Source organism: Carcharhinus amblyrhynchos, chromosome 33 (assembly GCF_965287045.1).
Source record: "Carcharhinus amblyrhynchos chromosome 33, sCarAmb.v2.hapA, whole genome shotgun sequence".
Lineage (NCBI taxonomy): Eukaryota > Metazoa > Chordata > Chondrichthyes > Carcharhiniformes > Carcharhinidae > Carcharhinus > Carcharhinus amblyrhynchos.
Genome location: NC_137356.1, coordinates 6953390 through 6981206, shown reverse-complemented (window position 1 = coordinate 6981206; position 27817 = coordinate 6953390). Strand labels below are relative to the sequence as shown.

Here is a 27817-nt window from a genome sequence, read left to right as displayed (position 1 = left end):
CCCAATTCAAACGGATCCCGGGTTCGGTTCCAGTAAACTCCCAACAGCAAGGAACAAGCTCAACCTTGTAAGTCTCAGTCAAAAAAAAAACCTCCCCTATCTACCGTACATTTTGCATTTTAATTACTTTGAGGCCAGTGAACAATCGAACCTCACACCTTTTACTTTATTTTAAAGTTTTTAAAAGCTTAAAGTTTTTATTCATAGTGTCACAAATAGGCTCACATTAACACTGCAATGAAGTTACTGCGAAATTCCTCTAGTCGCCACACTGTTGCGCCTGTTCACGTTTAAAGTTTTTTAAAGTTTATTTATCAGTGTCACAAGTTTACATTAACACTGCAATGAAGTTGCTGTGAAAATCCCCTAGTCGCCACACTCTGGCGCCTGTTCATGTTTAAAGTTTTTATTTATTAGTATCACAAGTAAGGCTGACATTAACACTGCAGTGAAGTTACTGTGAACATACCTTAGTGGCCACACTCCAGTGCCTGTCCATGTTTTAAAGTTTATTTATTAGTGTCACAAGTAGGCTTACATTATGCACAATGAGCAGCTCAATGGTCGACACTGCGGCTTCACAGTGCTGGGGATCTGGGTTCAATTCCCAGTTTAGGCCATTGTCTGTGTGGAGTCTGCACGTTCTCCCTGTGTCTGTGTGGGTTTCCTCTGGCTGCTCTGGTTACCTCCCACAGTCCAAAGATGTGCAGGTTAGGTTGATTGGCTGTGCTAAGTTGATCCTTAGTGATAGAGGGATTAGCAGGATAAATATGAGGGGTTACGGGAATAGCACCTGGATGATATTATAGTTGGTGCAGACTTGATGGGCTGAATGGCCTTCTGCACTGTAGGGATTCTATGGATTAACACCGCAATGAAGTTACTGTGAAAATTCCCCAGTCGCCACACTCCGGGTACACTGAGGGAGAATGGCCAGTGCTAAATGGGCTAAACCAGCATGACTTTCAGACTATGAGAGGAAACCGGAGCACCCAGAGGAAACCTACGCAGACACAGGGAGAATGTGCAGACTCCACACAGACAGTGACCTGAGGCCGGAATTGAACCCGGGTCCCTGGCGCTGTGAGGCAGCTGTGCTAACACTGCGCCATGTGCCACCTGATTATTATTAAACCTATAGTTTTGTGGTCAAGTCCATACAGCATTCAGGTAGCAATGTTTGGATTAGACCCATTGCATATAAATAATAGGGAGTACCACTTGCCTCACCATTAGTTTGACAGGAAATTCTGGGCTGTTCTGCCCTTCAGGCACTGTCCTAGTGGCAAGAAAATCCAGTGTGGCTGAAGGTGATGAATTTTGGATCGCTGACAATGCACTGAGCACTAAATCTTTAAAGGATCTTAATTTCAACGTCCTCCCTTGGAAGTGATTACACTGTTAGATATAATAGCACTAGAGTGTTCCAGTCCTTGTCGAGGATATCCATGTTAAAGATAGTCTTCATTACTTCATACTGTGCACAAGAAGCTCACCATATAGGGCTGCACAGTGGTTAGCACAGCTGCCTCCAGCGCCAGAGACCTGGGTTTGATTCCCAACTTGCTTCACTGTCTGTGTGGAGTTTGCACATTCTCCCAGTGTCTGCGTGGGTTTCCTCCGGGTGGTTCCTTACTACCGGAAGGACGTGGAGAATTTGGAGATGTTGCAGAGGAGGTTTACCAGGATGTTGCCTGGTATGGAAGGACTGAGTTATGAGGAAAGATTGAGCAAATTGATGCAGTTTTCCCTTGAAAGACGTCGACTGAGGGGGGATCTAATAGAGGTATATAAGATTATGAAGGGTACAGATAGAGTAAACAGTGGTAAGCTAGTTCCTCTGTTAGGGACGCGCAGTACGAGGGGCCATGGGCTTAGGGTGAAGGGGGAGAGGTATTACACGGATATTAGAGGGAGGTTTTTCACACAGAGGGTAGTGAACATAAGAACATAAGAAATAGGAGCAGGAGTAGGCCATCTAGCCCCTTGAGCCTGCCCCGCCATTCAATAAGATCATGGCTGATCTGAAGTGGCTCAGTTCCACTTTCCCGCTTTCTCCCCATAACCCTTAATTCCCTTGCCTACCAAAAACCTATCTACCCGCGTCTTAAATATATTTAGCGAGGCAGCCTCCACCACTTCAACGGGCAGAGAATTCCAGAGATTCACCACCCTTTGAGTGAAGAAGTTCCTCCTCAACTCCGTTCTAAACTGCACCCCCCCCCTTATCTTGAAGCTGTGCCCTCAAGTCCTGCTGTCCTTTCTGAGCGGGAAGAACCTCTCCACCTCTACCCTATCCATCCCTTTCATCATCTTATACGTCTCAATTAGATCCACCCTCATCTTTCTAAACTCTAACGAGTACAAGCCCAGTCTATTCAGCCTCTCTTCATAGCTCAACCCCTCAACTCCGGCATCAGCCTAGTGAACCTCCTCTGCACTCCCTCCAAGGCCAAAATATCTTTGCGCAAGTGCAGCGACCAAAACTGCACACAGTACTCCAGCTGCGGCCTCACCAGTGCCCTGTACAGTTGCAGCAAGGCCTCCCTACTTTTATATTCAATCCCCCTCGCAATGAAGGCCAGCATCCCATTTGCCTTCCTGACCACCTGCTGCACCTGTAGGCTGGGTTTTTGCGACTCATGCACAAGGACCCCCAGGTCCCTCTGCACCATTGCATGCTGCAGCTTTTCGCCATGTAAGTAGTAGTCCTTCCTACTATTATTCCTGCCAAAGTGGATAACCTCACACTTGTGGGGGTATGGAATGCTCTGCCAAGTAAGGTGGTGGAGGCAGGCACACTGGATTTGTTTAAGAGTTACTTAGACAGGCACATGAGTGGGTTGGAGATGGGAGGATTTAGGAGATTGTTTTAAATAAGGTTCATTAGCATTGGGACGTCCCTGGTAATGTATAAGTATGAGGAATGATACTAATGATTTTGTCTTTTAATCCACAGGTTTTAAGTCGGTCCGCCTTGTTGTCCAACGAGGGGCATACACGCGATGGGTCGTACTAGGGCTGCTCTTGGATGTTCGAGAGTAGCCTAGTGCTTCATGTCGTTAGTGTGCACTTAAACTGGACCAGATGTTGGGCAACATGACAGCTCAGTGACTATCACTGTTTGCTGTGCAGACACATGGATTTGGGCCAGTGTCTGTGGGAGTTTGCGCATTCTCCCCATGCTTGCGTGGGTTTTCTCCGGGTGCTCCAGTTTCCTCCCACACCCCAAAGATGTGCTATTAGGCTGATTGGAGAATAAATTGTCCCTAAATTAGTTTCCCTCAATGTGGAATACCATAATCATAGATAAGGGTCATGGGTGGAGGGGGGATTGGTAATGTTAAAATGGCGGCATGGGCTCATTGGGCCGAAGGGCCTGTTTCCCGGGCTGTTTTTGTTGTTGTTCTTCTTCTTCTTGCGGTTTCCTCCCATAGCCTGAAAGATGTGCTGGTTAGGTGGAATGGCCATGCTAAATTGACCCTTAGTGTCAGGGATACTAGACTTTCTATGGCTTTAATGCAAGTCTGCATGGGCTCCCGCATGAGATTCTTGTGACTAATTTTAAAGAATTATGATGTTATGGGGATAGGGCTTGGGTGGGATATGGTTGGTAAAGACTCAGTGGGCCGAATGGCCTTCTTCAGCGCTGTAGGGATTCTATGATATATAAAGTATAGTAGATAGCCTTTGTTACTTCAACTGTAGGGAATACCAAACATATATATAGTAGGATTGCAACAGGATTTTGATCTATTGGGCCAGTAGACTGAAGAATGGCAAATGGAGACTAATTTAGATAAATGCAAGGTGTTGCATTTTGGTAGATCAAACCAGAGCAGGATTTACTCAGTTAATGGTAGGACATTAGGGAGAGTTATAGAACAAAGAGATCATGGGGTACAGGTTCATATCTCCTTGAAAGTGGAGTCACAGGTGGACAGAGTGGTGAAGAAGGCATTCAGCATGCTTGGTTTCATTGGTATATTGAGTACAGGAGTTGGGACGTCTTGTTTGAAGGAAATCTGGGTGAAATTCCAATGTACAAAACACCAGTGCTCCTCGATAGGTTGGAAAGTGAACACAACCATCTTTTCAGCGATGGGGTTAAGCGAGAAGTGAGACACTGTTTTTGTAACTGTACAATGTAATCGCAATATTACTTACCAAATATATAACACAACTAAATAAAAACAGAAAACTCATACAAATAACTACTTTCTCACTGGTGACAATTGATTGGTGGGTGGATAACATAGATAATCCATTTTTAAAGCATACCCAATGTAGCATAAATTCATTTCACACAAAATACATTGGTTCCACTAAATACCTTTTTTTCTTTAGATGGTGCAAGTCAAAGACTTGGATAATGGAGTCGCATGTACAGAGTGTTTTCTTCTGTATAAAATTCTTAATGGTTGGGATTAATGCCATCGTTACAGTAAGTGCTTTAAAATATTGACACCATGCAGTGTATTGTAAATTACTTTTCCATTATAATGGCAGCCTCCTGCTGAGAAATTGTGACTTAAGGGATTGTCATTACATTCTGGTACCTAGGCTCAGCTTGGCTTTATAATGTTGAGGTTTACAAAGAACTAAGAACAAACCCTGCTGCCCACTAAGCCTGTGCCAATTATGATACCTGCCTAAACTAAAACTGTACTCGTATTTGTCTAGTTGCCCCTTAAATGCCACTATCATACATGTTCCCACCACCCCCGCCCCAGGCAGCACGTTCCAGACATTCACCACCCTCTGTGTAAAAACATTTACCTCGCACATCTCCTCTAAACTTCTCCCCACGCACCTCAAACCTATGTTCCCTCGTGCTTGACTTTACTACCCTAGTAAAAAGCATCTGACTATCCACTCTGTGGGCAAGAATGGATGGAATTGATAGAGAAACATGGACAATGTGCTTATTATGTTTACTTTCCTCTTATTTTTATGAGCATCACAAGTAGGCTTACATTAACACTGCAATAAAGTTACTGTGAAAATCCTCCAGTTGTCACACTCCGGCGCCTGTTTGCATACTGAGGGAGAATTTAGCATGAACCATGCACCTACCCAGCACGTCTTTCAGACTGTGGGAGGAAACCGGAGCACCCAGACTAAACCCACACAGACACAAGGGGAAGGTGCAAACTCCACACAGACAGTGACCCAAGCTGGGAATCGAACCCAGGTCCCTGGCACTGTGCCGCCTAGTATTTCTATTTATCAGCGTGAACTTTCGACCAGTCTGGTTGCCATTGGATTAACTAGACAAAAGCATTTCATATGTTTTAGAATTTTTTTCAGAAGAGGCCATTTGGCCCATCAAGCCTGCACTGACTCTTTGATAGACTATCTTATCCAGGCTCTCTACCCCACCCTATTCCTGTAACCCCACACATTTACCATGGCCAATCCACCTAACCTACACATCTTGGGACAGTAAGGGTCAATTTAGCATGGCCAGTTCAACTAATCTGCACATTTTTGGAGTGTGGGAGGAAACCGGAGCACCCGGAGGAAACCCACACAGACACAGGGAGAAAGTGCAAGCTCACTAAAGGGCAGTTTAGCATGGCAAATCCATCTAACCTACATATCTTGGGACACTAAGGGGCAATTTAGCATGGCCAATCCTCTTAACCTGCAAGTCTTTGGCGTGTAAGAAGAAAGCAGAGCATCCTGAGGAAAGCCATGCCGGCATGGGGAGAATGTGTGGAGTATGCACAGTCACCCAAGGCTAGAATTAAACCCAGGTCCCTGGAGCTGTGAGGCAGTGGCGCTAACCATTATACCACCACGCCACCATAGAGTCAATGACATTGCTGTGGATCTGGAGACACATATAGGCCAGACTGGGTAAGGAAGGCAGATTTCCTTCCGCAAAGAACATCAGTGAACCAGATGGATGTTTACAACAATTGACAATGGTTTCACGGTAATCATTAGACTTTAAGTAAATTAAATTTCACTAGTTACCATGCTGGGATTTGAATCCAGGTCATTCCCCTGGGCCTCTGGATTATTAATCCAATGACATTACCACTGCGCCATCACTGCCTTTACACAACTGTTACAAGGTTGAGGTGATAAATGATTATTAAAAAAGTAACCTTATTACTTACTATATCAGTAACTGCACGTTGCTTAGACTTATGCAGGAATGTTTTATTCTGACATTCTAGTTCTTGAATATTATACAGATCACGCACAACTTGTGAAAGATCAGTTTGAGTATGCCTTATCAAGTTAACCTAATTTTTAAATTAAAAGGACATTGTATTTGTTCCTTTTTTTGTATTAAATTAATATATTATTATTAATAATACATTAGAACAGGGTGGCATAGTGGCACAGTGGTTAGCACTGCTGCCTCACAGTGTCAGAGACCCGAGTTTGATTCTGGCCTTGGGTCACTGTGTGGAGTTTGTACATTCTCCCACGCATTTGCATGGATTTCCTCCATATGTGAACTCAAACTTTTGTATCTTTTTCCAGATGGAAGAAGGTGGAAGAGAGAATGTCTGGGGTGTGTTGGGTCCTTGATAATGCTGGCTGCTTTTCCCAAAGCAACGAGAAGCGTAGGCAGAATCAATGGATGGAAGGCTGGTTTGTGTGATTGACTGGACTACATTCACAACTCTTTGTAGTTTCTTGGGGTCTTGGTCAGAGCAAGAGCCATATCAAGATCAGGGATGGCACAGTGGTTAGCATTGTGGCCTCACAGCGCCAGGAAGCCAGGTTCAATTCCAGCCTTGGGTCATTGTCTCTATGGAGTTTGCATGTTCTCTCCATGCAGGTATGGGTTTCTTCCAGGTGCTGTGATTTCCTCCCACAGTCCAAAGATATGAGTGTTAGGTGGATTGGCCGTGCTAATTTGGCACTTAGTGTCAGGGGGATTAGTAGGGTAAATATGTGGGACTACCGGGATAGGGCATGGAAGGGATTGTGGTTGGTGCATCATCGATGGGCTGAATAGGAAGAACTTCTTCAACCAAAGGGTTGTGAATCTGTGGAATTCCCTCCCAATGAAGCAGTTGAGGCTACCTCATTGAATGTTTTTAAGGCAAGGATAGATACATTTTCGAATAGTAAAGGAATTAAGGGTTATGGTGAGCAGGCGGGTAAGTGGAGCTAAGTCCACGAAAATATCAGCCATGATCTTATTGAATGGCGGAGCAGGCTCAAGGGGCCAGATGGCCAACTCCTGCTCCTAGTTCTTATGTTCTTATGAATGGTCTCCCTTTCACTGTAGGGATTCTAATATTCTATGAGAATGAAGAGCACAGGGAGAAGTGCAGTAAGGAACACAATTGTCACACTGGTACAGCTCACATGGCTGTTTTGAACTTTGTGCAATGGCCTATTTTTGGAGCCAATAAAGAGAGCATCAGACATTCTCAATTTGCTCTATACCAGACATAATGCTACTTGATGTCAGCATTTAGCTCTTGGCATTGCCAAACATTCCATTTTCCAACAACTGAACAGAGAGTTTCACACTTTTAGGTGTCCAGATCACCAACAACCTGCCCTGATCCCCCCATGCTGACACTATATTAAGAAAGCCCACCAATGCCTCTACTTTTTCAGAAGACTAAGGAAATTTGGTATGTCAGCTACGACTCACCAATTTTTACAGATGCACCATAAAAAGCATTCTTTCTGGTCGTATCACAGCTTGGTATGTCTCCTGCTCTGACCAAGACCATAAGGAATTACAAAAGGTCGTGAATGAAGCCCACTCCATCATGCAAAGCAGCCTCCCATCCATTGACTCCGTCTACACTTCCCGCTGCTGGGCAAAGCAGCCAGCATAATTAAGGACCCCACGCACCCTGGATATTCTCTCTTCCACCTTCTTCCATCGGAAAAAGATACAAAAGTCTAAGGTCATGTACCAAACAACTCAAGAACAGCTTCTTCCCTGCTGCTGTCAAACTTTTGAATGGACCTACCTTGCATTAAGTTGATCTTTCTCTGCACCCTAGCTATGACTATAACACCACATTCTGCACTCTCTCGTTTCTTTCTCTATGAACAGTATGTTTTGTCTGTATAGTGTACAAGAAACAATACTTTTCACTATATGTTAATACATGTGACAATAATAAATCAAATCAAAACTGAACAAACTCCAAAAACAGCCCCTGTCCGATTAGATAGTCCACTGAAGCAATGTCTGTGAACATATGCTGGACAGGACTGCAGCATTGGGCGCACGGTGGCACAGTGGTTAATGCTGCCACCTCACACGCCAGGGACCCAGGGTTGATTCCCGGCTTGTGTGGGGTTTGTGCATTCTCCCCATGTCTGTATGGGTTTCCTCCAGTTTCCTCCCACAGTCCGAAAGGTGTATGGATTAGGTTGATTGACTGTGCTAAATTGTCCCTTAATGTCAGGGGGATTAGCTGGGTAAATGTGTGAGGTTATGGAGACAGGGGATGGGTGGGATTGTAGCCGGTGCAGACTTGATGGGCCAAATGGCCTCCTTCTGCACTGTAGGGACTCTATCTAATTCTCTGCTTCTATAATGCTTTTTTTCCCAGATTGCAGGTTTTGTGCTTCTTGGATTCGGAGTCTGGGTGAAAGTTCATGGTGATTCCATCTTGCAAATCCTGGGACCGCGGGCCGGACACTTTCTGAATGTTGGATATTTCTGTATTGCTGCGGGGTGCATACTGGCACTGCTGGGGTTCATTGGCTGCTGTGGTGTTATCAAGGAGAGCAAGATCCTTCTGATGCTGGTAGGTTTCTGATATTGCTGTTTGCACAGATTTCCAGAGGGAATATGAAACCTATGCAGTTTTACATTGATAGGAGGGACCTGGTGAATTAAGTGCTTTCAGACTATTATAGGGCAGCACGGTGGCACAGTGATTAGAACAGCACTAGGGACCCGGGTTCGATTCCCAGCTCGGGTGATTGTCCGTGTGGAGTTTGCAAGTTCTCCCTGTGTCTACATGGGTTTCTCCCGGTTTCCTCCTGCAGTCCAAAAGGTGTGCTGGTTGGGTGGATCGACCATGCTGAATTGTCTCTTAGTATCAGGGGGAACTAGCTAGGGTAAATTCATGGTGTTATGTGGATAAGGCCTGGGTGGAACTGTGGTCAGTGCAGACTTGATGGGCTGAATGGCCTCCTTCTGCATTGTAGGGATTCTATGATTCTGTAAGTGGCCAGCAGTGGGCTTTCCCTGAGATCAAGGACACTGGGCGCAGAAATTTCACTGCCCTGCGCCCTTCCCTTTCCCCGTACCCACCTCTCCCAGGGTCTGCTGGCCAATCAAAGGAAGATAGCTGTCCATTGTAGGCAGTTCCAGTTGGAGCAATGTCTGTTGCCAGCACCCAGATAAAGCTCCAGGGTGAGCAAGTGACCCAAACCACAGGTAAGTGAGGTCATGATGGGAGATGTGGGGTGGCAGGGGGGTCAAGGGAGAGAAAGGGAAAGGAGGGTCAGCAACAAGGCAAAGTCACCATAGTCCCTGATGACCATAGGTTAAAGTTAAAGTTTATTTATCAGTGTCAAAAGTAAGGCTTACATTAACGCTGCAATGAAGTTACTGTGAAAGTGCCCTAGCCGCCACACTCCGGTGCCTGTTCGGGTACACTATGGTGCCACTGAAGGAGGCCATTCATTCCATGGAGCCTGCACTGACAAAAGTCCCACCAAGGCCCTATCCCCATAACCCCACTTATTTACCCGAGCTAGTTCCCCTGACACTAATTTAGCACGGCCAAAGCACCTAACCCACACATCTTTGGAGTGTGGGAGGAAACCGGAGCACCCAAAGGAAACCCACGCAGACATGGGGAGAATGCGCAGACTCTGTACAAACAGTGACCCAAGCCGGGAATCGAACCCAGGTCCCTGGGGCTGTGAGGCAGCAGTGCTAACCGCTGGGCCACCGTGCTACCCCAAGGGGAAGGGGTTACTCTCCCCTTTGAGTGGGGATGGGGGAGGAGAAGCTGATGATGTAATCTGAGGGTCAGCACACCTCAGGCAAGGGGCGAGGTTCCTGAATAACCTCAGCTGGTACGGGAATTGAACCCACGCTATTCAAGTCGCTCTGCAGCACTAATCAGTCATCCAGCCAACTGAGCTAAACCGACCTCTGAGGAAGTAAAGGCAGGGGGTGTACCTCAGCACCCCAAACTCTCCCCTTACCCCTCCCAATGGCAGGTCCCTCAACTAGACATTGAATTAGGAAGGCCACATACAATCCCAATAACGTTCCCATTTTGGGCTTCACACATAACAAGTCCTTTGCCATCGCTGGTTGAATATGAGCAGTGATATGTGACCCTTACATGCTCAGTAAGTTCCCACTTAAAGGCCTCATTTGACAGTGGGGTAGGAATGCCAACCGCAAGCCTTCCTGCCCAAACGTGGGCAGAGATGTGAAGCTGGTTTCACTCCTTCCCTGCTGCCTGATTAAATATCACTGCCCCCAAGCTAGCTTTCAGAGAGGACAGTAAATTTTGTCCTATGACTAGGCCATTTTGAAGGCATGTGATCCAATACAAAATAGTCTCCGAGAGACTATAGAGTCATAGAGAATTACAGCATGGAAACAGGCCCTTCGGCCCAACTTGTCCATGCTGTCTTTTATTTAAACCCCAAATTTCATCCCAGTTGCCCGCATTTGGCCCATATCCCTCTACGATGGCGGCACAGTGGTTAGCACTGCTCAGCACCAGGGACCAGGTTTTGATTCCCAGCTTGGGTTACTGCCTGTGTGGAGTCTGTACATTCTCCCCATGTCTGTGTGGGTTTCCTCCGGGTGCTCCAGCTTCCTCCCACAGTCTGCAAGACATGCTGGTTAGGGTGCGTTGGCCATGCTAAATCCTCCCTCAGTGTACCCGAACAGGCGCCGGAGTGTGGTGACTAGGGGATTTTCACAGTAACTTCATTGCAGTGTTGATGTAAGCCTACTTGCAACACTAATAAATTAACTTTAACTTTAAAACTCTATAGCCAACATATCCAAAACCTTGTCAATTTCAATTTCTATTGACCATGTGGGTTGCACTGCTGCCTCACAGTGCCAGGGGCCCGGGTTCAATTCCCAATTTGGGTCACTGTCAGTTCAGAGTCTTCATGTTCTCCTGCGTGGGTTTCCTCCGGGTGCTCCGGTTTCCTCCCACAGTTTGAAAGTCGTGCTGGTTAGGGTGCATTGGCCATGCTAAATTTTCCCTCGGTGTACCCGAACAGGTGCCAGAGTGAGGCGACTAGGGGATTTTCGCAGTAACTTAATTGCAGTGTTAATGTAAACTTACTTGCGGCACTAATAAATAAACAAACTTGTATAACACTGGGATAAAGGTGAAATACTGCAGATGCTGGACTCTGAAACAAAGATAGAAAATGCTGGAAAATCTCAGCGGGTCTGATAGCCTCTGTGGAGAGAGAATAGAGTCAACATTTCGAGTCCGGATCATTCACAGATGCTGTCAGATCTGCTGGATTTTTCCAGAATTTTCTGTTTTTGTAATATATATATCATTTTTTTTTGGAGATGTGTACACTGTGTGACACATCCCTGCACCTCTGAGATGTGGGTGTAAGTCTATTATAAACATCTTGCAAAACTACAATTATTGTGTAAACAACCAGACTACCTGAGAAAGGATTATTATTTAAATTGTTTGATTTTTTTGTCAAAATCATCATATTTAACCTATTAACTGCTGTGTCTTTCTACCTGATTTATTGCAGAATAGAATCATAGAATCTAACAATGCAGAAGGAGGCCATTTGGCCCATTGAGTCTGCACTGACCACAACGCCACCCATTCCCATAATCCCATACATTTACCCTAGCTAATCCCCCTGATACTAAGGGGCAATTTAGAATGGCCAATCCACCTAACCCGCACATCTTTGGATTGTGGGAGGAAACCCCAGCACCTGGAGGAAACCCATGCAGACATGGGGAGAATGTGCAAAATGCACACAGGCAGTGACCCAAGCCGGGAATCGAACCAAGATCCCTGGAGTTGTGAGGCAGCAGTGCTAACCACTGTGTCTCTGTGTCAATGCTTTGCTCCAGAACCCTATACCATAAGACCATAAGACATAGGAGCAGAATTAGACCACTCGGCCCATGCTCCACCGTTCAATCATGGCTGATATTTTTCTCATCCCCATTCTCCAGCCTTTTCCCCATGACCCCTGATCTCCTTATTAATCCATGCAGACACATGGATTTGGGCCAGAGTCTGTGGGAGTTTGCACATTCTCCCCGTGCTTGCGTGGGTTTTCTCCGGGTGCTCTGGTTTCCTCCCACACCCCAAAGATGTGCTATTAGGCTGATTGGAGGTAATAAATTGTCCCTAAACTAGTTTTCCCTCAATGTGGAATGCCATAAACATAGATAAGGGTCATGGGTGGAGGGGGGACTGCTAATGTTAAAATGGCGGCGCAGGCTCGTTGGGCCGAAGGGCCTGTTTCCCAGGCTGTTTTTGTTCTTTCGTTCTTTGTAATCAAGGATCTATCAATCGCTGTCTTAAATACACTCAATGACCCGGCCTCCACAGCCTTCTGCAGCAAAGAGTTCCGCAGATTCACCACTCTCTGCCTGAAGAAATTCCTCCTCATCTCTGTTTTAAAGGATTGTCCCTTTAGCCTGAGGTTGTGCCCGCTGGTTATAGATTTTCCTACTAGTGGAAACATACTCTCCACTTCCACTCTATCCAGGCTTCGCAGTATCCTGTAAGTTTCAATAAGATTCCGCTCCCCCCCCATCCTTCTAAACTCCAACAAACCCAGAGTCCTCAGCCAGATTGCTCCAAGACTTCCTCCCTAATCTTCAACACATCACAGCGTCACACCAGCAGATAGTCCAATGTAGCCCACAGTCCATGGAAGACGTCCACTTATAGCTGAGTCCTTGAAGCTTGCACTACAACCCTCTGCAACAGGCTTAAGAAACACTTGACCTCTGCTGCGCCTATTTTTTAGACTGACCTTTCCACCCCAATTGTGCTAATTGTTCTGGAGGAGGGCAAGAGAAGCCTTCTTCCTTCTTGCTCCGCATACAACTCCAAAGTCCAAGGTTGAGGGGCTCTGGATAACATTATTATTTGATTTGATTTATTATTGTCCCGTGTATTAGTGTACATAGTTGTAGATTTCTAGAGGTTTCCAACATGGAAACAGGCCCTTTGGCCCAATTTGTCATGCTGTCCTTCTTTCAAACCCCGAAGCTAATCCTAATTGCCCACGTTTGGCCCTCTATACCCATCTTACCCATGCTTTTTAAATGATAAAGTTGTACCTGCCTCTACTACTACCTCTGGCAGCTTGTTCCAGACACTCACCACCCTCTGCCCCTTTTGTATCTCTCCCCTCTCACCTTAAACCTATGCCCTCTAGTTTTAGACTCCCCTACCTTTGGGAAAAGATATTGACTATCTAGCTGATCTGTGCCCCTCATTATTTTATAGTCCTCTATAAGATCACCCCTCAGCCTTCTACGCTCCAGAGAAAAAAGTTCCAATCTATCCAGCCTCTCCTTATAACTCAAACCATCAAGTCCCGATAGCATCCTACTGTGAAAAGTATTGTTTCTTGCGTACTATACAGACAACACATACTGTACATACAGAAGGAAAGAATAGGGTGCAGAATGTAGAGTTACAGCCATAGCTAGGGCACAGAGAAAGATCAACTTAATGCAAGGTAGGTCCATTCAAAAGCCTGACAGCAGCAGGGAAGAAGCTATTCTTGAGTTAGTTGGTATGTGATCTCAGACTTTGTATCTTTTTCCCGACAGAAGAAGGTGGCAGAGAGAAAGTCCGGGGTGCGTGGGGTCCTCAATTATGCTGGCTGCTTTTCCCAAGGGAAAGAGTAAAAGTTAAATTAGAGGGTGGGCTGGGCACAGTGCACAAGAAGTGGCCACGCTCTGGCACCATCTTGTTCTCAAATAATGCACTCCCCACTGATTGCCTTTCAATAGGGAACACTCCTTAATGTGACAACAGGCCTGTCAGATTTAGCCACATCGGAACAGGAATAGGCCATTCGGCCCATCAAGCCTGCACCACCACCATTCAATAAGATCATAGCTGACCATAGACTAACTCCATATACCTGCCTTTGGCCCATATCCCTTAATACCTTTCCGAATGCTTCCTCTTGTGGTGTATTCTAGGATGCGAGGTCATAGTCTTAGAATAAGGGGTAGTAAATTTAAAACAGAATTGAAGGGAAACTACTTCTCCCAAAGTGTTGTGTATCTGTGGAATTCGCTACCCCAAAGTGCGGTGGGTGCTGGGACAGTGAGTAAATTTAAGAAGGAGTTAGACAGATTTTTAATTGGTAATGGGGTTGAAGGGTTATGGGGAGAAGGCAGGAAAATGGGGATGAGGAGCATATCAGCCAGGATCGAATGGCAGAGTGGACTTGATGGGCTGAATGGCCTCAGTCTTCTCCTATATCTTATGAACTTAACAAAATATTATCTGTCAAAGATTTAAAGTTCACAACTAATCTAGCATTTCCTGCCCATCCATTCTCAATTAATATGAGTATTTTTTTAGAACATAAATTTTTTTTAAATATCCCACAAAAAAATGGACATGTCATATGTGTACAGTGATGACTCAATGTGTTGGTCACCAGGCAACTCTGGTGAGGGGGAGTTATTTGTGTTGCAGGGAAACTCCAGTCATCGCAATGGGGACTCGAAGCTCAAACCTTGTGGGGATTAACCTGAGACCTTATGATCCTGGGTAAACATGCTGTGTACATTACCATTCCCCTCCCGAGAATATCCTTCCCATATAACAACCAACAGCATTGCAAATGTGTCTTAAAGGATACGCAATTTGAATAGCTTACCATCGCTATGTGTTTATAGAAGCTAGAAGCAAGAGTAGGCTTTTCGGCCCTTTGAACCTGCTCCACCATTCATTTTGATCATAGCTGATCATCAAATTGAATATCCTGATCCCCCTTCCCCCCTACATCCTTTGATCCCTTTAGCCCCAGGAGCTATACCTAATTCCTTACTGAAGTCACACAATGTTTTGGCCTCAACTATTTTCTGTGGGAGTGAATTCCACACATTCACCACCCTCTGAGTGAAGAAATTTCTCCTCACCTCAGCCCTAAAAGGTTTACCCTTTATCCTGAAACTATGACCCCTAGTTCTAAACTTCCCCCCCCACCATTGGAAACATTCTTTCTGAATCTACCGTTAGAATTTTATAAATTTCTATCAGATCCCCTCTCACTCTTCTAAACTCCAGTGAATATAATCCTAACCTACTTACTCTCTCCTCATATGACAGACCTGCCATCCCAGGAATCAGCCTGGTAAACCTTCGCTGTGCTCCCTCTATTACAAGGACATCCTTCCTCAGCTAAGGACACCAAAACTGCACACAATACTCCAGATGTGGCCTCACCAACACCTTGCACAACTGCAATAAAACATCCCTATCTCTATATTCAATCCTCTCGCTCTGAAGGCCAACATACCATTTGCCTTCTTTACTGCCTGCTGCACCTGCGCGCTTACTTTCAGCGACTGATGAACGAGGACGCCAAGGTATCACTGAGTATCCACCTCTCTCAATTTACACCCATTCAAATAATAATATGCCTTCCTTTTTTTGCTATTTCCTATTTTGTTATGCAGATTATCTTACCCAGGTTGAAAAAGTTCCACAAAACTATCACTGCCCTGATATTTCCCACAAATACGGCACGGTACTGCTAGCTCACAGCGCCAGGGACCCGGGTTCACTTCCAACCTTGGGTCACTATTCTGTGCAGAGTCTGCACATCCTCCCTGTGTCTGCATGGGTTTTCTCTGTGTGCTCCGGTTTCCTCCCACATTCTGAAAGACGTGCTGGTTAGGGTGCATTGACCCGAACAGGCGCCGTTGTGTGGCAATAAGGGGAATTTCACAGTAACTTCATTGCAGTGTTAATGTAAGGCCTTACTTGTGACACTGATAAATAAACTTTAAAACTTTAAGCTTGCACATTCTCCCTGTGTTTGTGTGGGTTTCCTCCGGGTGCTCCGGTTTCCTCCCACACTCCAAAGATGTACAGATGTGGTGCATTGGCCACGCTAAATTACCCCTTAGTGTCCTGGGATTCATGAATTGAAGGGCTTAGAGGGGTAGATGTGTGGGGCTATGGGGATAGAGCCTGGGTAGGATCATTGTCAGTGTCGATGGGCTGAATGGCCTCCTCCTGCACTGTAGGGATGCTATGATTCCAAATTGTCCTTTAGTGTCAAGGGGATTAGCAGGGTAAATACATGGGGTTATGGGGATAGTGCCTGGGTGGGATTGTGGTTGGTGCAGGTTTGATGGGCTGAATGGTCTCCTCCTGCACTGTAGGGATTCTATGATTCTAAAAATGACATCTTTCTCTTGTATTCCCTGTTCCACAGAATGACGAACACTGGACAATCTACCTTTAGTGTATGAAGTGTTAGAATAATAGCTTGTGAAAACTGATCTTCTTGTTTACTGTTGAAAAGGAGTGAAATTACAGAACAAAATTAATATTTCTCTTTTTAATTTACAGTTCTTCATAATCATGGCAACGATTTTCATTGGAGAAGTTGCTTGTGCCATAATCATTTTGATCTTTCAGTCAATTGTAAATATCACTCTTTTGGTCTTTTTCCTGGTAATGTGGATGCTTTCTGTATTAACACTGCAGAAATTCCCTGAATCCTTTATTTGCTATTTTAAATATGCTGATTGGCGGTGCCCCCCTCCTGAGTGTGAAGTAGTTTGCGGCATTGGAGAAGGGCCAGGAACATAGCAAGCGGTTTGGCACCAATCGGATTTTTAGCGTCGCACATTAGTTCCCCGGCTCACTGCACAGGTGGTGAAATTGCAGCCATGATCTTAAATTTGTCTATTCAAGACTATTCAGCCAGGTTTTCCAAGCAATGGGAAAACTCTGCATTGCGACTGCTCCGGACTCTGCCTTCAACACCATTAACCACTCCATCCTCTACCAATATTCTTACTCTCAACTCCACTTGCAAAGAAACACTTGCTTGGTTTTCATAGAATTGTAGAATCTGTACAGTACAGAAGGAGGCCATTCAGCCCTTCGAGTCTGTACCGACCACAATCCCGCCTTATTCCTGTAACCTCCCCCACCCCCCCACGTTTACCTTGCTAATCGCCCTGATACTAGGGTCAATTTAGCCTGGCCAATCCACCTAACCCGCACATCTTTGGACTGTGGGAGGAAACCCACGCAGACAAGGGAAGAATGTGTAAACTGCGCACAAACAGTGACCCAAGCCGGGAATTGAACCTGGGTCCCTGGTGCTGTGAGGTAGCAGCACTAACCTCCATGCTGCCCATAGTATAAATGTTGCATCATCTTCAATGATTCTTGTTTTTCTTCCTCTCCACATTTAACGCAGGGGTACGTTCTTGATCTCCCCAGCTACACCTTGGTAAAATTATTCAACAGCTCTGGGTCCAGCTTACATTTGTACTATACTGACACACACCTTTACCTTCTTGCCAGCTGCATTCATCTAAAAGCTGTTTTAGGATCTTCAATGTCCTTCCGTCATCAATCTCTTGAGGAGCTAACGTTTCTTCCACCTTAATGTGGCTAAGACCAAAGCCATAATTTTTGGCTTGAAAAAAACACCTCACACGGCACAGTGACACGGTGGATAGCTGCCTCCTCATGCCAGGGACCTGGGTTCGATTCCCAGCTTGGGTCACTGTGATGACTTCAGCCAGGCTAATGAGGTTGGCTCGCCACTGTATGAACTACCTGTTGAATCTTAATTGATGGTTAAATCAGACAGCCTCCTGCTCCCTATTTAAAGCAGGTGTGTCAGACTCCCGGCCTGCATTCAGCAGGAAGCAACTGCAGAGCTGGCTGTGTACAGATGTATGGTGTAAATAAAGTAACTTGGTGATGGGACTTTTGCCTTTGTGGGGTTATTACAGTCACTGTCTATGTGGAGTTTGCACATTCTCCCCGTGCCTGCGTGGGTTTCCTCTGGGTGCTCCAGTTTCCTCCCATAGCCCGAAAGATGTGCTAGCTTGGTGCTAAATTCTCCCTCAGTGTACCCAAACAGGCACTGAAATGTGGCGACTAGGGGATTTTCACAGTGACTTCATTGCAGTATGAATATGCCTGCTTGTGACTAATAAATAAACTTTAAAAAACAATTTCCCCACCTGCTATTTTTCTTGCTGAATCACGGAACTTTGATTTACTGTTCAAAACATATTCAACGCAGCTGTACTGCTCTCTTCCATTTCCATTTCTCTCTCTCTTTCTGGGTCATTCCCTTCTCAAATCTTAGTCCTTGATTCAACTCTTTAATGCTATTACCTTGTCACCGCTATCCCACTCCACTTGTACTCACCTATTCACTACCTGTCATTTTGCTTTGTGCATGGAGGTGCCTTCCTGTACCTGACAGGAGTGTTATAGGAATGTCAGCCACTCTTCATGAACAAGTTCATGTATTTTTAATAACACAAACTATAGTTATTTTTACTTCTGCGATGTACCCTGCAAATTGCAACACTTACACTGTGTTAGTTAAACTGTGTTCAAAGCCTAGGCTGTGTTGGCAGCTATGGAATTCCATGGGAAAGGAGCTACAGCGATTATCTAGTAATCCAGTGGCCTGGATCGATGATCTATTCCAATCCCACCATCACACCTTGAGAATTTGAATTTAGTTTTAAAAATTAACTGGACTCATTAAAAAAAAATCTGGCTTCGATTCCCGGCTTGGGTCACTGTCTGTGTGGAGTTTGCGTGGGTTTCCTCCGGGTGCTCCGGTTTCCTCCCACACTCCAAAGATGTGCCAGATAAGTTGATTGGCCATGGTAAATTGACCCTTAATGTCTTGGGATGTGTGGATAAGAGGGATTAGTGGGGTTATTATGTGGGGTTATGGGGATAGGGCCTGGGTCGATGCAGGGTTCGATGGGCTGAATGGCCTCCTTCTACACTGTAGAGATTCTATAATTCTATGAAAAACAGTGTTAATAAAATGATACTAAAAACATGATAGGTTTACTAAAGTTCACTTTTGAAGTTTGGAAATCTGCCATTCTTTTCATGTCTGGTCTATATCTGCGTCTCATCACACATCAATGTAGCTGACACATTGGTAGGGCAGCACAGTGGTTAACACTGCTGCCTCACAGCATCAGGGACCTGGGTTCAATTCCCAGCCTTGGATCATTGTCTGTGCGGAGTCTTTCCGTTCTCCCTTTGTCTACGTGGGTTTCCTCCGGGTGCTTCCTCCCACAGTCCAAAGATCTGTGGGTCAGGAGGATTGGCAGTGCTAAATTGCCCCCTTAGTGTTGGGAGGATTAGCAGGGGAATTGCATGGGGTTTCGGGAATACGACCTGAGTGGGATTGTGGTCGGTACAGACTGGATGGGCCGAATGGCCTCCTTCTGCACTGTATAGTTCCATGACTGTTAACTGCCCTCTGAAGTTTCCCACTAGCCACTCAGTTGCATCGGGGCAACTGTGGATGGGCAATAAATGTCAATCTTTACCAGCAATACTACAAATCCAAAGTGGATCACAAGAGGGAGGAGGAGGGGGTCAGTGGTGGGAGGTTGGGCAACATACAGTAAGAAGCACAGTCACTAACTGGTCTCTGTTATCCCCTTAGGTTGCATCTGTATTCCAAAAAGAGGCGCTTCAATCATTAAAGAACAATTACACTGGATATGGTGACAAAAACTTTGCCAGTTACGGTTGGGATTCTGTTATGTCAACTGTAAGTTCTACATATTTGCATTATTATATACTGTACTTATGCCTTGGCTCCTGTAACTCATCTCCTGACTGTCCAATGCCTGTCCACCATCTACAAGGCGCTAGTCAGGAATGTGATGGAATACTCCCCACTTACCTGGATGGGTGCAGCTCCAACAACACTCAAGAAGCTCGGCACCATCCAGGACAAAGAAAAGATTTGCTGGGATGTTACTGGGACTTGATAGTTTGAGTTATAAGGAGAAGCTGGATAGACTGGGACTTTTGTCCCTGGAGCGTAGGAGGCTGAGGGGTGATATTATAGAGATCTATAAAATAATGAGGGGCACAGATCAGCTAGATAGTCAATATCTTTTCCCAAAGGTAGGGGAGTCAAAAACTAGAGGGCATAGGTTTAAGGTGAGAGGGGAGAGATACAGTAGGATCCAGAGGAGCAATTCTTTCACACAGAGGGTGGTGAGTGTCTGGAACAAGCTGCCAGAATAGTGGCAGGTACAATTTTATCTTTTAAAAAGCATTTAGACAGTTATATGGGTGAGATGGGTATAGAGGGATATGGGCCAAATGCCCAATTGGGATTAGCTTAATGGTTAAAAAAAAGGACTGTTTGGACAAGATGGGCTGAAGGGCCTGTTTCCATGCTGTAAACCTCTGTGACTCTATGGCTGTATAACAAAGCAGCTCACTTGATTGCCACCACATCCACAAACATCCACTCCCTCCACCACCGACGCTCAGTAGCAGCAGTGTGTACTATCTACAAGACGCACTGCAGCAATTCACCAAAGATCCTGAGACAGCACCTTCCAAACCCAAGACCATTTCCGTTTAGAAGAACAAGGGCAGCAGGTACATGGCAACAGCACCACCTGCAAGTTCCCCTTCAAGCCACTGATTTGGAAATATATCATCCGTTCCTTCGCAGTCACTGGGTCAAAATCTCAGAATTCCCTCCCTAATGGCATTGTGGGTCAACCCACAGCACGTGGACTGCAGCGATTCAAGGAGACAGCTCACCACCACCTCCTCAAGGGGCAACTAGGGATGGGCAATAAATGCTGGCCCAGCCAGGGACACCCAGGTCCCACAAATGAATAAAAAAATGTTATAGAAACTCTACCTCCACATGCTAATCCAGAGACAAGGCATCATTAAACCATATACAAAAAGGGAAAAACATGTTGGAAAAATACGGATAGCTCGGGTAGAAAATAGTGGCTCCCAATAGGATCAGCAATTGTATCCCATGAGCGGCTGAGATCTGCAAACCATGATGATGTTGAGTTCGATCAGTCAATTGTTTTGTTAGCTTATCCTCTCGGAGCTGTGCGAATGCATGGATGGAATTTTGATGGCCAGCGATGTTTGTAACCCGTTTTGATACCTGCTGAACTTTCTGTGTTAATAATAGGTTTGATTGGCAGCAATGTTTGAGTTGGAGACCTGGCTTTTGCTCCTCAGCTTTGTAATTCTTTCAGTCTGTTTGATAACAGCCCTGGAACTCGAACCTGCTGCTCCTGATGTCTGGCAGCCTGCATACTGCCAAGAATGCTCAGTACTCAGCCTGAAACCATCAGGATTTTCAGGCTGATCAGAGGAGGCTCCAATTGGACATGTAACACACTTAGAAAATAGGAGGAGGCCATTTGACCCTTCGAGCCATTCATCCAATCATGGCTGATCATCAAACTCAATAGCCTAATCCTGCTTTCTCCCCATAACCTTTGATCCCTTTCTCCCCAAGTGCTGTATCTAAATGAGAAACTATATTTTCAAGGGTTGATTTTTGGGTGGGTGTCAGTGCAGGGGAAACAGCTTTGTTGTTCTGGCATTCCAAGAAGATTGTTGAAGTCTTTAATTGTGAGTACCATGCTTGTATTGACTACAGTACTTTTTATTCATTCCTGGGACATGGACTTCGCTGGTTGGCCAGCATTTATTGCCCATCCCTAGTTGCATGAGGGCAGTTCTCCGCAGCTGGAGAATTCCACCCAATATCCTGATCCCCTAGAGCTATATCTAATTCCTTATTGAAATCACACAATGTTTTGGCCTCAACTACTTTCTGTGGGAGTGAATTCCACACATTCACCACCCTCTGGATGAAGAAATTTCTCCTCACCTCAGTCCTAAAAGGTTTACCCCCTTATCCTCAAACTATAACCCCTAGTTCTGGACTCCCCCTCCATCGGGAACATTCTTTCTGAGTCTACCCTGTCTAACCCTGTTAGAATTTCATAAATTTCGATGAAATCCTCTCTCACTCTTCTAAACTCTAAGAATAAGAACAAAGAAAATTACAGCACAGGAACAGGCCCTTCAGCCCTCCAAGCCTTACTGATCATAATGCCTGCCTAAACGAAAACCAAATGCACTCACAGAGTCCGTATCCTTCCATTCCCATCCTATTTATGTATTTGTCTCATCCACAAACGTTCTCTTCCTCCACCACTGACGCTCAGTAGCAGCAGTGTGCACCATCTAGATAGGAACTGATCAAGATTCCTGAGGCAGCACCTTCCAAACCCATGACTGCTATCGTGTAGAAGGACAAGGGCGGCAGACAGATGGGAACACAACCGCCTGAAATTTCCCCCCAAGTCCCTCACCATCCTGATTTGGAAATATATTGCCTGTTCCTTCACTGTCGCTAGGCCAGAATCCTGGAATTCCCACCCTAACAGCACTGTAGGTGTACCTACCCCAGGCAGACTGTAGCGGTTCAGGAAGGCAGCTCACCCCAACCTACTCAAGAGGCAATCAGTGATGCCCACATCCCATGAATGAATCAAACAAAGGTAGTTCCAATGAAAGGTCACCAACCTGATGCCACTTGTCCTGCTGAGTATTTTCAGTTGATTTTAACAAGACGCTTTGAAAATTAAAGAGGCATTAGGAGCAAAATGGGCTTGAGCAAATCCCTAAAGAACAAACAAAGAAGAATACAGCACAAGAACAGACCCTTCGGCCCTCCACGCCTGCGCCAACACATGACTCCTTTCTAAAGACCTTTTGCCTCTATGTGGTCCGTATTCCTCTATTCCCGGCCTTTCCCCCTTTTAGTTTAAACCTACATCTCTCAGTAATTGACATTTCCCCTCTGGGAAAAAGATTCCAACTATCCATTCTATCTGTGCCTCTCATCATTTTGTAAATTCTATCAGGTTGCCCCCTCCGCCTCTAATATTTAAGTGAAAACCAGCCAGCCTCTCCTCATAGCCAATACCCTCCAAGCCAGATAATATCCTGGTAAACCCTTTCTTTTCCCTCGCCAAAGATACCACATCCTTCTGGTAGTGTGGCAACCAGAACTGTACTCAATACTCCAAATGTGGCCTAACCAAAATTCTATACAGTACAATACGACTTGCCAATTTTAATACTCTATACCTCAACCAAAGAAGGTAAACATGTCATACACTTTCTTGACCACCTTATCCAACTGTGTTCCCACTTTCAGAGACCTGTACGCCCAGATCCCTCTGTATGTTAATGCTTCTAATGCCATTTACTGTATACTTTCCTCATGCATTAAATCTTCGAAAATGCATCATCTCACATTTGTCCAGTTTAATCTGCCATTTCTCCACCCAAGTCTCTAGCCTATCTATATCCTTCTGTATCCTCTGGCAATCCCTCTCACTATCCGCAGCTTCCCCATAATCTTTGTGCTGTCTGCAAACTTACTAATCAGACCACCTACATTCTTCTCCAAGTTATTAATACATATTATAGACAACAGGGTACCAGTACTGATCCCTGTGGAACACCACTGATGACAGAGCTCCTGTCAGAAAAAAACACACCCTTCCACCGCGTGTCTCTGACTTCTATGACCAAGCTGGTTCTGTATCCATGTTACCAGCTTACCACAGATCCCATGTGACTTCACCTTCTGTATTAGCCTGCTATGAAGGACCTTGTCAAAGTTCTTGCCGCAGTTCATGTACACAACATCCGCTGTGCTACCCTCCTCAAAAAAACTCAATAAAATTTCTGAGACACGATTTCTCCCGCACAAAGCCACACTGCCTATCGCTAATAAGTCCACATTTTTCCAAATGTGAGTAAATCCTGTCCCTAAGAATCTTCTCCAATAATTCCCCCACCACTGACGTAAGGCTCACCGGCCTGTAATTCCTGGATTATCCCTGTTGCCCTTAAACAAAGGAACAACATTAGCTATTCTCCAGTCCTCTGGGACTTCCCCTGTGACTAAAGATTTCGTACAAAGCCCCAGCATTTTCCTCCCTCACCTCCTTCAATATTCTGGGATAGTTCCCATTAGATCCTGGAGATTTGTCTATCTCAAGGCTTTTCAAAACACCCACCTCCTCCTCATTTTTTATATTGACATGCCCTAAAATATTAGCGTACCCTTCTCCAGATTCACCAAACACCATGTCCTTCTCCTTCGTGAATATCGATGTAATGTATTCATTAAGGACCTCACCAACTTTCTCCACCTCCATGCATAAATTCCTTCCTTTATCCTTGAATGGATCTACCCTTTCCCTAGCTACCCTCTTGTTCCTTATATAGTGTATCTTCTGATTGAAGGTGTCCCACATTGGGACAACTCAGCAAACAACAGAGCATAAAGTCTAAAGATTTTTTCAGTTTGATTTGATTTATTATTGTCACACGTATTAGCGTACAGTGAAAAGTATTGTTTCTTGCGCGCTACACAGGCAAAGCATATCGTTCATAGAGAAGGAAACGAGAGAGTGCAGAATGTAGTCTTACTGTCATAGCTAGGGTGTAGAGAAAGATCAATTTAATGCAAGGTAGGTCCATTCAAAAGTCTGATGGCAGCAGGGAAGAAGCTGTTCTTGGGTCGGTTGGTATGTGATCTCAGACTTTTGTGTCTTTTTCCTGTTGGAAGAAGGTGGAAGAGAGAATGTTCGGGATGCGTGAGGCCCTTAATTATGTTGGTTGCTTTGCCGAGGCAGCGGGAAGTGTAGATGGAGTCAATGGATGGGAGGCTGGTTTGTGTGATGGATTGGGCTACATTTATGATCTTTTGTAGTTTCTTGCGATCTTAGGCAGAGCAGAAGCCATACCAAGCTGTGATACAACCAGAAAGAATGCTTTCTATGGTGCATCTGTAAAAGTTGGTGAGGGTCGTAGCTGACATGCCAAATTTCCTTAGTCTTCTGAGAAAGTAGAAGCGTTGGCGGGGCTTTCTTAACTATAGTGTTGGCATTGGGGGATCGGGACAGATTGTTGGTGATCTGGACACCTAAAAACTTGAAGCTCTCGACTATTGAGTGGACCTACCCTTTCCCTAGCTACCCTCTTGTTCCTTATGTAGTCTATGTTCTGATTGACGAAGGTGTCCCACATAGGGACACTTTAGCAATAAATGAAGCATAAAGTCCAAAGATTTTCTGATTTTGATTTGATTCATTATTGTCACATCTACTGGAATACAGTGAAAAGTATTGTTTCTTGCGCGTTATACAGACAAAGCATAACATTCATAGAGAAGGAAAGGAAAGAGTGCAGAATGTAGTGCTACAGTCTTAGCTAGAGTGTAGAGAAAGATTAACTTAGTGTGAGATAGGTCCATACAGATGTCTGATGGCCGTAGGGAAGAAGCTGTTCTTGAGTTGGTTGGTGCTTGACCTCAGACTTTTGTATCTTTTTCCTGATGGAAGAAGGTGGAAGAGAGAATGTCCGGGGTGCGTCAGGTGAAGATGAATTAAAATAAAACATGAATTAAAACAAAAAGCCCAGAAGAGTTAATATGTACAATAGTATTTGTCAAACATGTATTCATCCTCTTTTTTTTTGATTGGATAGTATATTCATAACGTGTTTGTAGAGATTTCTGAAAGAGTTATTTTGTTGCCATTTCAGTTTCATTGCTGTGGACTAAATAATTACACAGACTTTATAGGATCATTCTACCAAAAGCAAAAAGAACGTCTTTACCCCAGGAGCTGTTGTCGAGACCCTACTTCTCCTGACTGTGATGGCATAGACACCTCATTTACAGTAATCTATACAAAGGTAGGGGATTCGCAACAAATTGTGGATGGTTTAGAATGACCAGAGAGATGGGGGTTTCACATTCAACTTTTGTTTTGTTAAAGTTTATGGGGAAAAAAAAGCAAGGACACTAATTTTATTCTCTTTTTTCCTTTAAGGGCTGTTTTCAGGCTGTAATATCGATGATTAAAAGGAACAGTATAGTTATTGGTGGCGTTGCTGTTGGGATTGCAGTAATAGAGGTAAGATCTAACAATCGCCATTGAAATATAGCTTGGTCATTCCTTAATAGAGGTTTATAAGATGATGAGAGGGATTGATAGAGTGGACGTGCAGAGACTATTTCCTCGGGTGGATGTAGCTGTTACCAAGGGGCATAACTATAAGGTTCATGATGGGAGATATAGGAGGGATGTCCGAGGTAGATTCTTTGCTCAGAGAGTGGTTGGGATGTGGAATGCACTGCCTGCTGTGATAGTGGAATCGGACACTTTCAAGCAGTTACTGGATAGGCACATGGAGCACACCAGAATTATGGGGAGGGGATAGCTTGATCTTAGGTTTGGACATAGCTCAGCACAACATTGAGGGCTGAAGGGCCTGTACTGTGCTGTAATGTTCTATGTTTCTATTCCTCCGATGGTCAGTAAAATGGCAGAGTGGGACCTCAGTCTGTCCGTGTATTCCCACCAGCACCTGTTTCGTTCCCTCTGGAGTGGGAGGGTGGGGGGTGGCATGCAGTGGAGAACTGGGAGTTGCTCTGCAGCATTCAAAAGCAGCGATGGAAAAGGGCACCACTTGGATGCCCCATAGTGACCTAGGGCTCCAGGATTCTCAAAGAACAAAGAGAACAAAAAAAAGTACAGCACAGGAACAGGCCGTTCAGCCCTCCAAGCCTGTGCTGATCATAATGCCCTCAATAAACTAAAAACAATTTCTGCCCTTACTGGGTCCGTATTCCTCTATTCCCGCCCTATTCATGGACCCATCCAGATGCCTCTTAAATATTGCTATGTAACTGCTTCCACCACCTCCTCTGGCAGCGCGTTCCAGGCACCCACCACTCTCTGAGTAAAAAACTTCCCCTGCACATCCCCCTTAAACTTCCCCCCTCTCACCTTGAACCTGTGCCCCCCCCCTTGTAATTGACACTTCCAAACCCTGGGGAAAAGCTTCTGACTATCCATCCTGTCTGTGCCTCTCATCATTTTGTAAACCTCTATCAAGTCTCCCCTCAGCCTCCGTCTTTCTAGTGAAAACAATCCTAATTTAATCAACTTCTCCTCATAGTCAACACCCTCGAGACCAGGCAACATCCTGGTGAACCTTCTTTGCACTCTCTCCAAAGCTTCCACATCCTTCTGGTGGTGTGGCAACCAGAACTGCACACAATACTCCAAATGTGGCCAAACCAAGGTTTTATATTGCTGCAACATTATTTGCCAACTCTTGTACTCAATGCCCCAGCTGATGAAAGCAAGCATCCCATATGCCTTCTTAAGCACCTTGGCTGCCTGTGTTGCCACTTTTAGGGAACTGTGGACCTGCATGCCTACTGTATGTGGGTATCATCCATAAGGTTCTTCTGACATGATGGCAGAGTGGTTAGCGCTGCTGCCTCACAGCGCTAGGGATTCAGGTTCAATTTCGGTGTTCGGTCACTGTCTGTGTGGAGTTTGCACATTCTCTCCCGTGTCTGCATGGGTTTCCTCTGGGTGCTCCAGGTTCCTCCCACAGTCCAAAGATATGCAGGTTAGATGGATTGGCCAAGCTAAATTGCCCCTTAATGTCAGGGAGATTAGCAGGGTAAATACATGGGGTTATGGGGATAGGGCCTCGGTGGTCAGAGCAGTCTCAATGGGCCGAATGGCCTCCCCCTGCACTGTAGGGATTCTATGATTATATTATTATTCTTTAGCAACCATGGGAAGTGTGAACTTTGGAGGAACGGTGATTACCATTTCCTCTGAGATTCTTAACATTACCTCTTTATTTTCTTTCTCAAGGTGATATCAATGGCCGTTTCCCTGGCGCTATTCATCAACCTATTCCGGATTGTATAG

The 27817-nt window shown here is 45.1% G+C and overlaps 1 protein-coding gene across 1 annotated transcript; it reads left to right on the top strand.

The window, feature by feature from the left end:
* LOC145360888 (tetraspanin-1-like) lies at positions 1-27817 on the top strand. Its single transcript, XM_080216389.1, has 8 exons — positions 1-67; positions 4348-4444; positions 8553-8750; positions 16548-16622; positions 19654-19761; positions 25623-25775; positions 25913-25996; positions 27761-27817. Exons 2-8 carry the CDS (start codon positions 4373-4375, stop codon positions 27815-27817), a joined length of 747 nt encoding a protein of 248 aa, XP_080072515.1. The 5' UTR covers positions 1-67; positions 4348-4372.

What these genes read in the sequence shown, in the direction of transcription:
- LOC145360888 (XM_080216389.1), top strand. Translation starts at nt 4,373, where the DNA reads ATGGAGTCGCATGTACAGAGTGTTTTCTTCTGTATAAAATTCTTAATG. An exon ending in GGATTAATGCCATCGTTACA is followed by an intron (nt 4,445 to 8,552) that starts GTAAGTGCTTTA and finishes TTTTTTTCCCAG; the next exon opens with ATTGCAGGTTTTGTGCTTCT. An exon ending in TTGGGATTGCAGTAATAGAG is followed by an intron (nt 25,997 to 27,760) that starts GTAAGATCTAAC and finishes TTCTTTCTCAAG; the next exon opens with GTGATATCAATGGCCGTTTC.